At 41.0% G+C, this 15,013-nt stretch overlaps 1 protein-coding gene across 3 annotated transcripts in view; it reads left to right on the top strand.

Moving 5' to 3' along the window:
- rad54b (RAD54 homolog B) overlaps positions 1-15,013 on the top strand; it is an 84,315-nt gene that overhangs the window by 34,424 nt on the left and 34,878 nt on the right. For 2 of the 3 annotated variants that reach the window (XM_066691614.1, XM_066691613.1), the window contains exons 4-5: positions 7,788-7,979; positions 14,284-14,574. In XM_066691614.1, coding sequence (XP_066547711.1) covers positions 7,788-7,979; positions 14,284-14,574 — 483 coding nt within the window. The remainder of the gene's footprint in view (positions 1-7,787; positions 7,980-14,283; positions 14,575-15,013) is intronic. The other variant, XM_066691615.1, reaches the window with a different exon arrangement.

Here is a 15,013-nt window from a genome sequence, read left to right as displayed (position 1 = left end):
ACCATATTTATGATTGTTAATATCAGTAGTGTTGTCTTTTAATTATCATTATCATATTTGTTGGCATACATGCTATGCTAGAAGTTATACAACCAATAGTGTTCCGCAATGTAAAACTCCTTTGGATTAGTTTTAATAAAGATAGCCCCCAGAGAAAAAAGATAATGAAAACATTTTCATCCTGACTTTTAAAAGTTTAAATGTTTCTTTGCAGTAGAACCTCAGTTATATTGTTGATGGTTTTTGTTGGTTTTGTGTTGGAATAATCTCCACAAAACCTCACTTGAGGCATATGTTAAGAGCTTACAGTTGTAATGTCAAAGTAGTCTTATCAATGATTTATGCCACAATATAATGTAATTAAAGTGCTTTCACAATATTTTACACTTTGTGTTCAGCATATAGTGGAATAAGCTAATGGGAAAGATTGTGGGCATGTTCTCACTCTACAACCAACCAAGTAATTTCTTAATTGTACGTAGTTGAAAAGCAGATTTACCAAATCTGTCTGAAGTAAAAAAAAATATTCAGTGTTTTGCTGTGGAAATAAATACTTTGAATGTAAAATGAGTGATGCATAACATCTGAGGCAGGGGGTCGTTACAAGACTGTTCTTAATAGCATTTATAATCATATTTTTCTGTGTTTCAGTTCCCCCCTTAGATGGACAAATTTAGTTCAGGTTTGGAACAAATGCGCTGACTGTAATAAACTATTCATCCATCCATGTCTTTGTGATGTGGTAACTGGAGCGCTTGGAGAAAATCCACACAGGTTAACATGCAAACTCCACAAAGACCGGAGACCAGATATGAAGCTGGGTCCCAGGAGCTGCAAGGCAGCAGTCCAAACCTCAAGGGCGTAGGGCTGTAGCATTTTCCACTCTTTCTGGATTCATTGTTTTATATAAAGCAAGAGATAATCAGAGGAGAATTAACTAAACGGTTCAGTTCCCTCAGTCTCTCCGAGTAGGACATTCCCTTCAGACCTTGAATAAGTCTGGTTGCTCACCTCTGAACTACCTCTAGAGCAGCGATATCCTTCTTGAAGTGTGGAGCCCAGAACTGTACACACTATTCCAGACGGGGTCTAACTAGTGCCTTTATACAGTCTTAACATTACTTCCCTTGTTTTAAATTCTACAATTTTGACAATATACCCTAGAATTTTGTTTGCCTTTTTTATTGCTTCCCCACATTGTTTGGATGGGGAAAGTGAGGAGTCCACATAGACTCCTAGGTCTTTCTATTCCTCCCATGGTGTAATTATAGTGGACACCTGCATGTAATATCTTGCACTTGTCCACATTGAATTTCATCTGCCAGGTGTCGGCCAGCAACTGAATATTATCCAAGTCCCTTTGAATAACCTGTGCTGCCAAGATTGTATCTGCTGAGCCACCTATTTTAGTATAATCTGCAAATTTGACAAGTTTGCTAACTAACCCAGCGTCCAGCTCATTAATATAGATTAGAAAAAGCGCAGACCCTAGTACTGATCCCTGTGGTACTCCACTAACAACCTCACTCCAGTTAGAAGCAACTAACCTGTGGCATGTTATCTGTGGATAGATAACCTTTTATTGTAATATTTTTAAGCAGATGTTCTTATCCAGGGCAACTTACAATATATCACATTTTTACATACAATTAGCCATTGATAGAGCTGGGTTTTTACTGGATTGCTATTCCTCCCATTGCTTAGAAATTGTTTATATTAACCTGCTTTAGTGTTTGAAATTTGGCCTATGAATTACATTTTGTGACTTTAGTTACACTGGTAAAGGATTGCAGTCCCTTAAAAACAAATGCATTATTATTGGTATACATTCCTTAGCTGATGCACTTATTGGACTTGGACTTATGTAAGATTTCACGACAAGACTGTTGCACAAAACAAAAACTTGCAGGTCCTACATAAGCCCTGGCTTACCTGTTGTTGCTAAGCAAAAAAGTCTGGTCTTAATATTTTTGTGAAGAACGGTAAAATACAAAAAAAAAATTCTGCTTGTGATAGTTGAGCAACTAATCATAAGAAAACAGGTAATTTTGAGGAGAAATGCTTACACAAATAAAGCCTGGAATGAAATCACACAAAACACAAATGCCATCAACCCCACTGAAGTGTGCACTGTAAATGTAATTTTTGTTTCAAAGAGATGACCTTTATGTAGTTTTGGAACTCTAGAAGGGAAATCTTTTGTTGTATAGGGAAAAACTTGATCTAGAAATCAAAATGTTAAAGTTAAAAATGGCAAGATTTGAATTAACGGGAAGGAGAAAAGTATTATTGTAATTATTAAGAGTTGCTGGTTGTTAATACAGTTGTCATTCTTTATAATAGATACTAGATAATAGATTTTAATTTGTATTGTAATAGTTCACCTAAATGTAAGTTTTTATTAATTAAATGTCAAATTAGTTGCAACAATATTTAGTCAAACTTCCATTACTTTGTATTTAGTTAAATATTGAAACATTTTTTTTTTTAGAGCTTTTGCATTCTCCCGTGTTATTTCTGAAATTTGTAATTTTTTTTCTTCGGAAGACATTACTTGTTCTTTGTCCAGTTTCACAAACTGCTTAGCCAATATCAAGTGCTGTATGTCACAAAAATGTTCTGCTGTTGAACAATACAAAATCAGAATTCGTTTTATTTGGCCCAGCAACATATATTAAACCGGCAGTAAGAAATCTTTGGGTAATCTTTGATCCAGAGATGAGTTTTAATGAACAGGTAAAAAGGGTTGTACAGTCATGTTCCTCAACTGATAAAAACATCTCTAAAATAATATCCTTTTTATCTGTCAGAGACCTGGAAAAAGTAATTCATGTTTTTTGTTCTCGCCTGGTCTATTGCAATGTACTTTATTCTTGTTTATTCAGAAAACCCTCTCCCATTTGCAGCCTTCTATTTAAAACAAATAATGAAGAACATATCACCCCAATCTATTCCTTATTGGTTACCAGTTAGTTTTAGAATTGATTTTAAGATTTTACTATTTACTTTTAAGGCACTGCAGGGTCTTGCCCCTGATTATATCACAGAGCTTTTAATTCCTTATGAGTAGGTACATACCCTAAGATCCTTGGGCAGCAGAGCTGGATTGGTAATCGGGCATACCAGGCATTTTCCTGGTGGGCCGACGCGCTTTTGGGCTGATACAATATATATATATTTTTTTGGACTGGCCCATCATGTAGGGACAGCGGCCCATTGGTTTGTCTTCTGTGTTGACAGTATGTTAACCCAATCACAATATGTGATAGATGGAGCGATAACGTATCTTGCTCCGCCTTATATAAATATTGCTCGGCTTCACCCCTCCCCCTTCTTCTCCATCATTGCTCAAAATGGACAGACCAAAGCAAAGGTGGTGCTGAAAAACTCTGGGATAAGAGGGTTGAAAATTTGGATGCGGATGCCGCCAAATGTGCCAAGATAACAGATATGTTTACTTTATGGGCTGCTGTAGTAGCCTTTACTTCGTCAGCAGTGCCGAAGTTTGTGCAGCAGCAAGGAAAAGAGCTGGTGGCGAGCAATGAAGAGCAGGCTTGTTCTGTCAATGATGAGGGCCAGAGGGACAGGAAGGAGGAGGAGGAGAAGAGGGTAGTTGAATCGGGAAGGAAGAGCTTCATGATAACAGGGACTTGCAGGGAGGGAAGGAAGAGGGAGGTAACCTGTCCTAATGTGTGTGTGCGCAGTGGCGGATCCTGGCATAGGCAGTATAGGCAGCCGCCCAGTGCGGCAACACGCTGAGGGGCAGAGTGTAGGGGCACCGCCCACGCATGCAACTTTTAGATATGACTTTCTTCTCCTTTATAGTTGATTTCAGACAGTTTCTATCTATGATAGTAGCCGTCATAGATGGAAATCCGTCGTAGCAATGCTTCCCGTGGGTCCTTAAAATGTCTTCAATTCACTTTTCATAATTTTAAGACCGTAAAAGTCTTACATTTCTCAAATAGTGTTTGTTTGTAGAGGTCTTAAATTTAGGAACAGACAGGAGATGAGGTAGTTACACTGCTGAGGGGGATCTGATCAAAGTATGGAGTGGAGCGACAGCACGTTCCTCTCTCCACTCTAAGTGTTCTGTAATCACTCCACTTCAGCTCCTCTCCGGGTTTTCCATTCCCGCTCACGGAGATAACCTGCTCCGTGTTCACTCCATTATAAAATTCTAAAGTTATTTGAATCTTTATTTTTTATATCACAAACGTCTGAACACAAAATCTATAATACTATTACTATACATAAAATACTTTCGGTAAAATGTCATACTTTATAGAAACAATGCAAACAGACAAGGTTCATGTCATTAAGGAAAATATATTATTATTGTTAGGCTTCCATGCACAATGTGCTGGAAGCCTGTTGTTTCTGTTAGGATTTTTATTATTATTATTATTATTAGGCTTCCATGCACGAAGTGCTGGAAGCCTATTGTTTTTGTTAGGATTTTTATTATTATTATTATTTTATTTTTTTCCTTCTGCCAAAAAACGCTCATACATAAATAAAAACTCACGAAACTCGCAAGTGTTGTAAACACATCTTATACCTACAAATGTAGTGAAAACAACACGTGTCGGTCACATGGTGCCGCCGCCATGTTGCGATGAGTGTCGAAATTGTGAAATGCTACAAAAATCTTCTTCTCCAAAACCAACGGACACATGCATATGCCACTTCATACACATGTATACCTTATGCCCTACTGTTACGTTTGTTCATCAGAATTTGCTCGGTCTCACGCTTTGTCCGCCAGGTTGCGTTTTCTGATTCAAGCTTTGGTGCCTTCTACTCCATGCCACTTATACCCACTGTGCCACAAATTGGTATGTATGACACTAGTACAGAGTACTACCAAGGTTGTTAAAGGCGAGTTGCCCCAGTGAAAAACATGGGTGCTGTGGGCCAATGAAAAAAAACGTACGCGTCACTTCAGGCAAGTATCACATTTCCTGCACACTGGAATGCAGTACGCACATGAAACTCTGCACATATGTTTACGTCTATACCTTGAACATAAAACCTGATAATTAAGTTTGTGAGGTACACGGTTAAGCTGCAATGTTGGATTTAACATGTGTCCGCGTGTGAAAATGAAAACAGCTACTACTCCAGAAGTCTAAAGCTCAGTGCCTTGAAACATTGCATGTATTACATAGACACTGCTATCTATCACGTCCGCAAGAGGCAAGTGACTGCGTGCAACAACATGGCAGCCACAAGCAAATGACTGGACGTATGGAAAATACACACATTTATTAACGTATGACCTTTGACCCCAGAAAAAACCCATGAGCCATATTAAAAACTCACCAAATTGTGTTACAATATGTCACTTATGACAGCAAATCTATTCAGAACTGTAGCCTAATGAACTTAAATTGTCATTGATTAAACTAGAAGAAAGATCTGTCAAACTTGGGAATTGCAGTCTGCATCTTGAATGACAATGAAAACTTCACATATATGCTAGAATTAAGTGAAAAATACAATGGTACCTTTCAAAATTTATGCAATCAATAAATTAATATTATACTTCACTGACATTGAAATACACACTTCAAGTGACTAAATATTGAAAATCTCAAATCTATACTCCATTGGATTAGAATTGTAAATTACACATTTAATAACACATGCATTTAAACTACAAAATGCCTTCTCAAATCTGAAACCTACTGATACAACATGGAAGCCTTAAAAGTTGCATGCAACTTCTAGTTATTATTATTTTTATTTCTTGGCAGACGCCCTTATCCAGGGCGACTTACAACATAAGTTCAAAACAAAGTGCAAAAATACAGTTAAGTACATATATAAGATGTAACGGAGAAGTAAGAATATGTGAAAAGGTATAGAGAGATTTTTGGAGATCACTGGCAACATTTTGATTTCTTGTATATGTTGTACACAGTTGTATACTTACATTTTATTAAATAATTGGAAATTATACTTTGACCTCAGCTTCTTTTCTTTGACAATTTTACTTGAGCATGGAGATTGGCCACCAGTGAGTACACTGGTCCAGTTAAACTGGTATACACAGTAGGTATACACACACATAAACATACACAGTGTTTGTGTGTGTGTTTTTGTGTATTTTGAACAACAGTGTATATACACTCACCTAAAGGATTATTAGGAACACCATACTAATACTGTGTTTGACCCCCTTTCGCCTTCAGAACTGCCTTAATTCTACGTGGCATTGATTCAACAAGTTGCTGAAAGCATTCTTTAGAAATGTTGGCCCATATTGATAGGATAGCATCTTGCAGTTGATGGAGATTTGTGGGATGCACATCCAGGGCACGAAGCTCCCGTTCCACCACATCCCAAAGATGCTCTATTGGGTTGAGATCTGGTGACTGTGGGGGCCAGTTTAGTACAGTGAACTCATTGTCATGTTCAAGAAACCAATTTGAAATGATTCCACCTTTGTGACATGGTGCATTATCCTGCTGGAAGTAGCCATCAGAGGATGGGTACATGGTGGTCATAAAGGGATGGACATGGTCAGAAACAATGCTTAGGTAGGCCGTGGCATTTAAACGATGCCCAATTGGCACTAAGGGGCCTAAAGTGTGCCAAGAAAACATCCCCCACACCATTACACCACCACCAGCAGCCTGCACAGTGGTAACAAGGCATGATGGATCCATGTTCTCATTCTGTTTACGCCAAATTCTGACTCTACCATCTGAATGTCTCAACAGAAATCGAGACTCATCAGACCAGGCAACATTTTTCCAGTCTTCAACTGTCCAATTTTGGTGAGCTTGTGCAAATTGTAGCCTCTTTTTCCTATTTGTAGTGGAGATGAGTGGGGTCTTCTGCTGTTGTAGCCCATCCGCCTCAAGGTTGTACGTGTTGTGGCTTCACAAATGCTTTGCTGCATACCTCGGTTGTAACGAGTGGTTATTTCAGTCAAAGTTGCTCTTCTATCAGCTTGAATCAGTCAGCCCATTCTCCTCTGACCTCTAGCATCAACAAGGCATTTTCGCCCACAGGACTGCCGCATACTGGATGTTTTTCCCTTTTCACACCATTCTTTGTAAACCCTAGAAATGGTTGTGCGTGAAAATCCCAGTAACTGAGCAGATTGTGAAATACTCGGCCCGTCTGGCACCAACAACCATGCCACGCTCAAAATTGCTTAAATCACCTTTCTTTCCCATTCAGACATTCAGTTTGGAGTTCAGGAGATTGTCTTGACCCGGACCACACCCCTAAATGCATTGAAGCAACTGCCATGTGATTGGTTGGTTAGATAATTGCATTAATGAGTAATTGAACAGGTGTTCCTAATAATCCTTTAGGTGAGTGTATATGGGTGGTGTCCGACTTCTACCGATTTCTGTATCGTAGAGGTGGGGTGCCTGGACCAAAAATGCCAGGGCTGATTTTTTGTCCCAGTCCAGCCCTGTCGGGCAGGGCCCTGTTGGGTTTCCAAAATCTAAAATGAAAGAAAAGGGTGATCTGGCTTTTGCCATCAAGGCCCCCAGACTGTGGAACAGCCTGCCTGGTGAGATTAGGACTGCACGATCAGTATCTTTATTTAAATTGCTGTTAAAAAACTTTTTTTTTTTATTTACTTTAAGTCAGTGATATCTGTTTTTAGTTGGTTTATCTAATTTATATTCAATTGTTTAAATCTGTTTGTTTCATTTTTAATTGTTTAATTATATTATTCTTTAATCACAGTCATGTACAGCACTTTGTAACTGTTTTATAAAAGTGCTATACAAATATAGTTATTATTATTTGTTTAACAGATTCAGAGACTCTTCCATCAGAAGCGTCCCAACAAGCGCAGAATGGTCTGGGCAGTGATGCCAAGTACTTCAGTGTGGTATGGTGTAAGGCATCTAAGAAGAAACACAAGAGATGGGAGGGGGATGCGATTATGGTGGTCCGAGGGAGGAGTGTGGTACTGAAGAACATGGAAGGCAAAGACATCGGGAGAGGTCAGTTTTGAAATGACCAGCAAGCCTGCTGCCTTGATTCTCTATTGTCAGTGGCTCTGCCAGGATAAGAGATAAAGGTGTATTGATGTGCTGTGATTTTTACTGTGTTAATCAACATTAATGTTCCCTCTTATTTACAAGATTTAACTTTTCATGGAGTATTGCAAAAATACTATATTGTTGGGAATATTTTTGGTACAGGAGTTGTCAATCAGCTCTATTTGATTGGATCAGCACAGAGACTATTGTTAAGCCTGCACAAGTCTGCAGATTTCCTGGTTACAAGCAGATATATTACCCATCAGAAAGGGCGTATTGAAGAGTGATTATTGGAGCAAGCAGTAGTATAGAAGCAAACGGCAGCCAATTATATGTTATTGTTGGGGAAGTCTTATTGGGAAATGTACGACTGTGTACTTTCTACCAGACTTTAGATTCGGTTACCAGATCACTGTTTAGGGCAGGAGGCCAGATCTGCTTACAACCAGTCTTTTAGGGTCAGTCCACCTGCCCGTGGAGAGGTCCTGATTAGCCTTGTGGTTGCAAGTATGTGCAGAACAATATGTGATAAAAATATAATGTGCTTCTACAGACAGACACAATAGAAAGAACAGACATTATCAATATTAACCCTTCAGTACTATATACAGAAAATAAAATACATAATATTTAAACTAACATGATCAATATTAATCCTTAATATTGATTATTATTATTATTTGTATTTCTTGGCAGACGCCCTTATCCAGGGCGACTTACAACATGAGTGCAAAACAAAGTGCAAAAATACAGTTCAGTAAAGGCATCAATCATTACAAATTCAATTTACATAAAACATAGCAATTCAAAATATAATACATTTTACAACTTCCAATTTACAGTTTACACAGGCAAGTACAGTAAGTGAGGTCCTACATCCTGGACGGTAAAAGCTAAGTGCTGTCAAGTGCTGGTCACAGTCAAGGGCTACGGGAAAGGGAGGAAACAATCAAAAACGCAAGAAGCATAATAAAACTCTGTGAAGTGCTATCTAACGGGGGTTTAAAGGACTAATATTATAAGTACTGTCTGAAAAGATGCGTCTTGAGTAAGCGCCAGAATGAGGTGTCTTCTCTCTGCTGTTTTGACTTCGGTGGGAAGGTCGTTCCACCATTTAGGGGCCAGGGATGAGAAGGAGCGGCTCTGGAAGGAGAGTGGAGAGGAGGCAGAGTTAGTGTTCTAGCACTGGAAAACCGCAGTGGTCTGGAGGAAATGTATGGGGAGACGAGGGTCTGAAGATAACTCAGTGCAGTGTGATTGAGACAGCGGTAGGTGAGGGTCAATGTCTAAAACTGAATGCGAGCCGGTATCAGGAGCCAGTGGAGGTAGCGGAGCAATGGAGTAGCGTGTGCGAATCGGGGCAGAGAGAATGCCAGACGAGCCGCAGAGTTCTGGATGAGCTGGAGCGGGCGGGTAGTAGTTGCAGGCAGGCCTTCCAGGATGGAGTTGCAGTAGTCCAGGCGGGAGAGGACCAGTGACTGGACGAGCAGCTGAGTCGAGTAGTCGGTGAGGAAGGGACGGATTTGGCATATGTTGCTCAGGAAGAATCTACAGGTGCGTCTCAGCATGGTGATGTGCTGGGTGTAGGAGAGCACAGGATCTAGGGTGACTACTAGATTTATAGCGGAAGAAGAAGAAGAAGGAGAGAGTGTGGTGGATTCCAAGAGGATCGAGATGGGGAGGACAGCAGAAGGTGAGGAAGAGTGGGGGAAAACAGGAGATCCGATTTGGAGAGGTTGAGCTTGAGGTGGTGTGAGTGCGTCCAGGCAGAGATAGCAGACCAGCAGGAAGAGATGCGAGAGGGGATGAGAGGCTCAGAAGAGGGAAAAGACAGGAAGATCTGGGCATCGTCAGCGTAGAAGTGGTAGGAGAAACCATGGGATGTGATGAGTGAAAATTCAAGTCCATCCAGGAAGGAGGTGAGTGGACCAGGTGGACGGTAGAGAACTAGAAGGAAGAGGTGAGAGGGAGAGGTGATTTCCACTGCATGGAATTCAAAGCTGTGGGTCGTGATAGAGGAGAGAGAGGGGGATCAGAGAAGAGGAGTGAAGGGGAGAGCAGGAGCCCAGTTCCTCCTCCCCGCCCGGTAAGATGAGGGGAGTGGGACAGGACGAACAGAGAGGATAAGGCAGCAGGGGTGGTAGAGTTGTCTGGAGAGATCCATGTCTCGGTGAGAGAGAGGAAATCCAGAGACTGGTAGGAGGCGAAGGCGGAGATGAAGTCGACGTTGTTGGAAGCTGAGTGGCAGTTCCACAGGCCTCCAGAGAGTTGAGTAGAGGGGAGGGAGGAGGAGGGGAGAGGCAGAGAGATGAGGTTAGAGGGATTTGGGAAGCAATGGCGTGCAGCTGCACACCGCGAAGACGGAGAGAGCAGGATGGGAATCGGCGAGATCGTCATGGTTGCCTGTTGTTGCTGTGCAGCGTCTTCTCGCAGTCCTCTTCGCTGGAGTCCCCGTAGCTAGAGTCCCTGCCCTTTGGAGATGGGGCACTGAAGGCTGCTGGCGCTGAGGTCCAGGGGGCTGTTAAATACTTCACCTGTAACTAATTAGGACAGTGCACACCCGTGTTGTGTTGAATGACACAAGGCTAGTTAGGATGGCCCTCCCTCCCACACAGGACTGCTATTGGCACAATTAATGGCCGCTTAATATGTGAATACAGACAGACCGTGCCAGACACACACAGTTTCACACAGATCAATAACTCACAGCAATGCTAAATAATAACAGCCTACAATGTAACCGCTTCTGATTTACAGAAAGTGCGTGTTGAGTGCGCTACGTAAGTTGCTGATTTAAATAACAAACATTTGCTGCCATTACTACAATACAGGTGCATGATATATAACTCTTAGCTAAACAAGTAACCACGTAAACAATCAATGTATCTCTTAACTAAACTAGCAAACACATGAGAAAAAAGCACTACTTCTCAACATTGAGGATACTATTAATGCTGACCAAATCCCCAACTCCATTTGCAGAAATGTAGCCCCAAACATGCAAGGAACCTCCACCATGCTTCACTGTTGCCCACAGACACTCATTCGTGTACCGCTCTCCAGCCCTTCAGTGAACAAACTGCCTTCTGCTAAAGCCAAATATTTTAAATTTTGACTCTTCAGTCCAGAGCACCTGCTGCCATTTTTCCACACCCCAGTTCCTGTGTTTTCATGCATAGTTGAGTCGCTTGGCCTTGTTGCCACGTCAGAGGTATGGCTTTTTGGCCACAAGTCTTCCATGAAGGTCACTTCTGACCAGACTTCTCCGGACAGTAGATGGGTGTACCAGGGTCCCACTGTTTTCTGCCAATTCTGAATTGATGGCACTGCTGGACATCTAACGATTGTGAAGGGAAGTAACCATGATTCATCTTTCATCCGCTGCAGTAATTTTCCTTGGCCAACCACTGCGTCTACGGTCCTCAACGTTGCCCGTTTCTTTGTGCTTCTTCAAAAGAGCTTGGACAGCACATCTGGAAACCCCTGTCTTACCTCTGTCCCGTGAGCTTCACTCCTGTACATCCCACCTTTCAAAATTTCACACAATTGTTTTCCCATCCCACGTGTCCCACAGGAGTCCCGTCTTTATGTCACGCTCTATTGTAAAGATGGCAGATAAAAAAAACAACAACATGCAGAATAACATGGAGTGGTCCACATGCATGCTAGCATGTGGGGGTTTTTCGAAAGAAAAATTTAATTAAATTATCAGTTTAAAGCATACACCGATCAGCCATAACATTATGACCACTGACAGGTGAAGTGAATAACACTGATAATGTAGTTATCATGGCACCCGTCAGTGGGTGGGATATATTAGGCAGCAAGTGAACATGTCCTCAAAGTTGATGTGTTAGAAGCAGGAAAAATGGGCAAGCGTAAATCTGAGTGACTTTGACAAGGGCCAAAGTGTGATGGCTAGACGACTGGGTCAGAGCATCTCCAAAACTGCAGCTCTTGTGGGGTGTTCCCGGTCTGCAGTGGTCAGTACATATCAAAAGTGGTCCAAGGAAGGAAAAGCGGTGAACCGGTGACAGGGTCATGAGCGGACAAGGCTTACTGATGCACGTGGGGAGCGAAGGCTGGCCCGTGTGGTCCGATCCAACACAGGATTCCCGCGGCTCCTTAAAAAGTCTTAAAAGGTCTTAAAATAAAATCTGGGAAATTAAGGTCATAAATTGTCTTAAATGTACTGTAAATTTGCTGTAGGTATTAAATTTGCAGATGGTGCGTTTAAGGTTGATGGGGAAAATTGTCATGCACAGTGGCACGGTAGGTAAAAACGTCTAGTAATAAGCCTGTATTTGTTTGATTTAAGGACGACTTAGGCGGATCCGCCCAAAATTAGGGCATCAATTACAAACTATTAATTATCGGAGAAACGATTTGAGATAAGACATGCGGTCTTTTCAGCTGCGTAGCTGAGATTCTGCTGAAAAGAGCCATGTGGGTTTTGTTTACATCGCGCACTTCCTGGTTTTAGAAATTCAGTGCGCAGTGCAGCACATGGGGCTGGAATTGACCAATGGAGAGGATGTTACTGTGTGTGTCTTGAGCCATGGACATCTGCCTTTACTAGCCAATCCAAAAAAAACCTCTCAGCTGATAAGTGTCGGGTTACAGACCGAGCAGCGCCAGCCGGCAGAGTGAGAGCGAGAGAGGGCTTATACAATTCAGCTATTATAGATGCTACTGATGTGGTATCTATGGATTCAGAACAGCTTCAGCTATGCATGTATTATGTACTTATAATACAGTATATATTATATTATTATATTACATATAAGTGGACAATGTGCAATAAAGTAAAAAAGAAACAGATTTTCACATTGTTCACTCAAATACTGTCTTATAAGTACATTATACATGAAAAATGCATTTAGCCGAGGTTGTTCTGAAAAAATAGATATAAAACACTGGTTTATAAGCAAATGCATATTGTTTATCAGCTACAATGTAAAAGTGGTAAAAACAGGAAAAATTTGCTCAGTCCTCTGAGGGTTAACTTAGTATTAGACAATGAGAGACTCCGCCATTTATATAAGTTTTACATTTACGTTACGTTAGCTAGCTACAGACGTTGACGTCTGGTTGCGTTTCATCTTTTCGTTGTTTAGACATTTTTTGGGTCTTAAATTATTTGTTGAGGTCTTAAAAAGGTCTTAAAAAGCATTGAATTTGACTTTACAAATGGTGCAAGAACCCTGCAACAGACGAGCTACTGTAGTTCAAATTGTGAAAAAGTTCATGCTGGTTCTGATAGAAAGGTGTGAGAACACACAGAACATTGCAGTTTGTTGCATATGGGGCTGCGTAGCCGCAGACTAGTCAGGGTGCCCATGTTGACCCCTGTCCACTGCCAAAAGCACCTACAATGGGCACGTGAGCATCAGAACTGGACCACAGAGCAATGGAAGAAGGTGGCCTGGTCTGATGAATCATGAGTTCAAGGTGTTGACTTGGCCTCCAAATTCCCCAGATCTCAATCCAATCGAGCATCTGTGGGATGTGCTGGCCAAACAAGTCCGATCCATGGAGGCCCCACCTCGCAACTTACAGGACTTAAAGGATCTGCTGCTAACGTCTTGGTGCCAGATACCACAGCACACCTTCAGAGGTCTAGTGGAATCCATGCCCCGACAGGTCAGGGCTGTTTTGGCAGCAAAAGGGGGACCTACACAATATTAGGCAGGTGGTCATAATGTTATGGCTGATCGGTGTATATTTTGAGTTTCATACTTATCATACCATAGCATGTTTCTTACAACATCTTGCACACTTGTATAGTAAGCATTTACTGCATAGTTTAAATGTATCTGTATGGTTGTCTGGTCCAGTGCCTGCAATTGAGGGACTTTTTATGATGGGTTTGAACTTTGTTATATCCAACAACTTTTATTAATTAATGGGCATTATACAAATTAAATGTTTTAATTTAAATACGCTATGAGGGTAATCTGAAGTGTGGTTTCATATTCAAACATTGTCTGTTTCTCTTAACAATAGAAAAAATATATATTTGATGAACCTCAAGTTCTGGAGACCAAACAAATCTTCCAACCTTATAAGACAACCCTACTTCTGTACATCCGGTAACACTTTGTCAGATGTGAAGGTGAAATGACAGTTTGCAAATTTTTAAGATGTGTGTGTGTGTGTTTGATTATATATATATATATATATATATATATATATATATATATTATTTGTTTTATCCCTTGCACTGTCAGTGAATAAAAGTGTTACATTCTGCCATCCCTGGCAGGGACTGGCTACAAGTCGTCTGAACTGCAAAGTCTGCATGAAGGGCAGACTCTGACGGTTGGGGGTAAACAGATTGAAGTGATGGACATCATACCTGCAGAAGACTTCAGCAACGGACGTTGCTTCCATGATGTCAATATAGAAGCTACAGCTGTGCCCTTGGGCTCTGCACCAAAACCAGTACGGAAGCCATTCAACAAGCCCATGTTGAAGAAAAGCATCGAAAACAGCCAGAGACCACCATATGTTTGCACCTCAGTATGCAAACCTCGCCATGACCCTCTTACACCAGGTATCGAAAAAGCGGTTATAGTGTTATTGTGGTAACATTGACATGTAATAATTGTACAGTATTTGTTTCAGACACACTTGCTCATTTAATCTGCTTGTTTGTTTCCTACTCCCTTAAACATTTCCAATACCTTAAGGGCACGTTTTCGGTTATTTTTGCTTCATGTATTTCTGTAATTGAGGTACAGTACTGTACAAAAGTTTTAGGCAGGTGTGAAAAAATGCTATAAAGTAAGAATGCTTTAAAAAATAGACGTGTTTAAATTGACATGTTCTTCTAGGTACACTTGCACACAGTTTTTGAATTAACTCAGCAAGTAGGTTGGCCCAAAGATCTTGGAAAACTAACCACAGTTCTTCTGTGGGTTTAGGCAGCCTCAGTTGCTTCTCTCTCTTCATGTAATCCCAGACTCGATGATGTTAAGATCAGGGCTCTGTGG

This window comes from Amia ocellicauda, chromosome 18 (assembly GCF_036373705.1).
Source record: "Amia ocellicauda isolate fAmiCal2 chromosome 18, fAmiCal2.hap1, whole genome shotgun sequence".
Classification (NCBI taxonomy): domain Eukaryota; kingdom Metazoa; phylum Chordata; class Actinopteri; order Amiiformes; family Amiidae; genus Amia; species Amia ocellicauda.
This window is presented reverse-complemented; position numbering and strand designations above follow the sequence as displayed.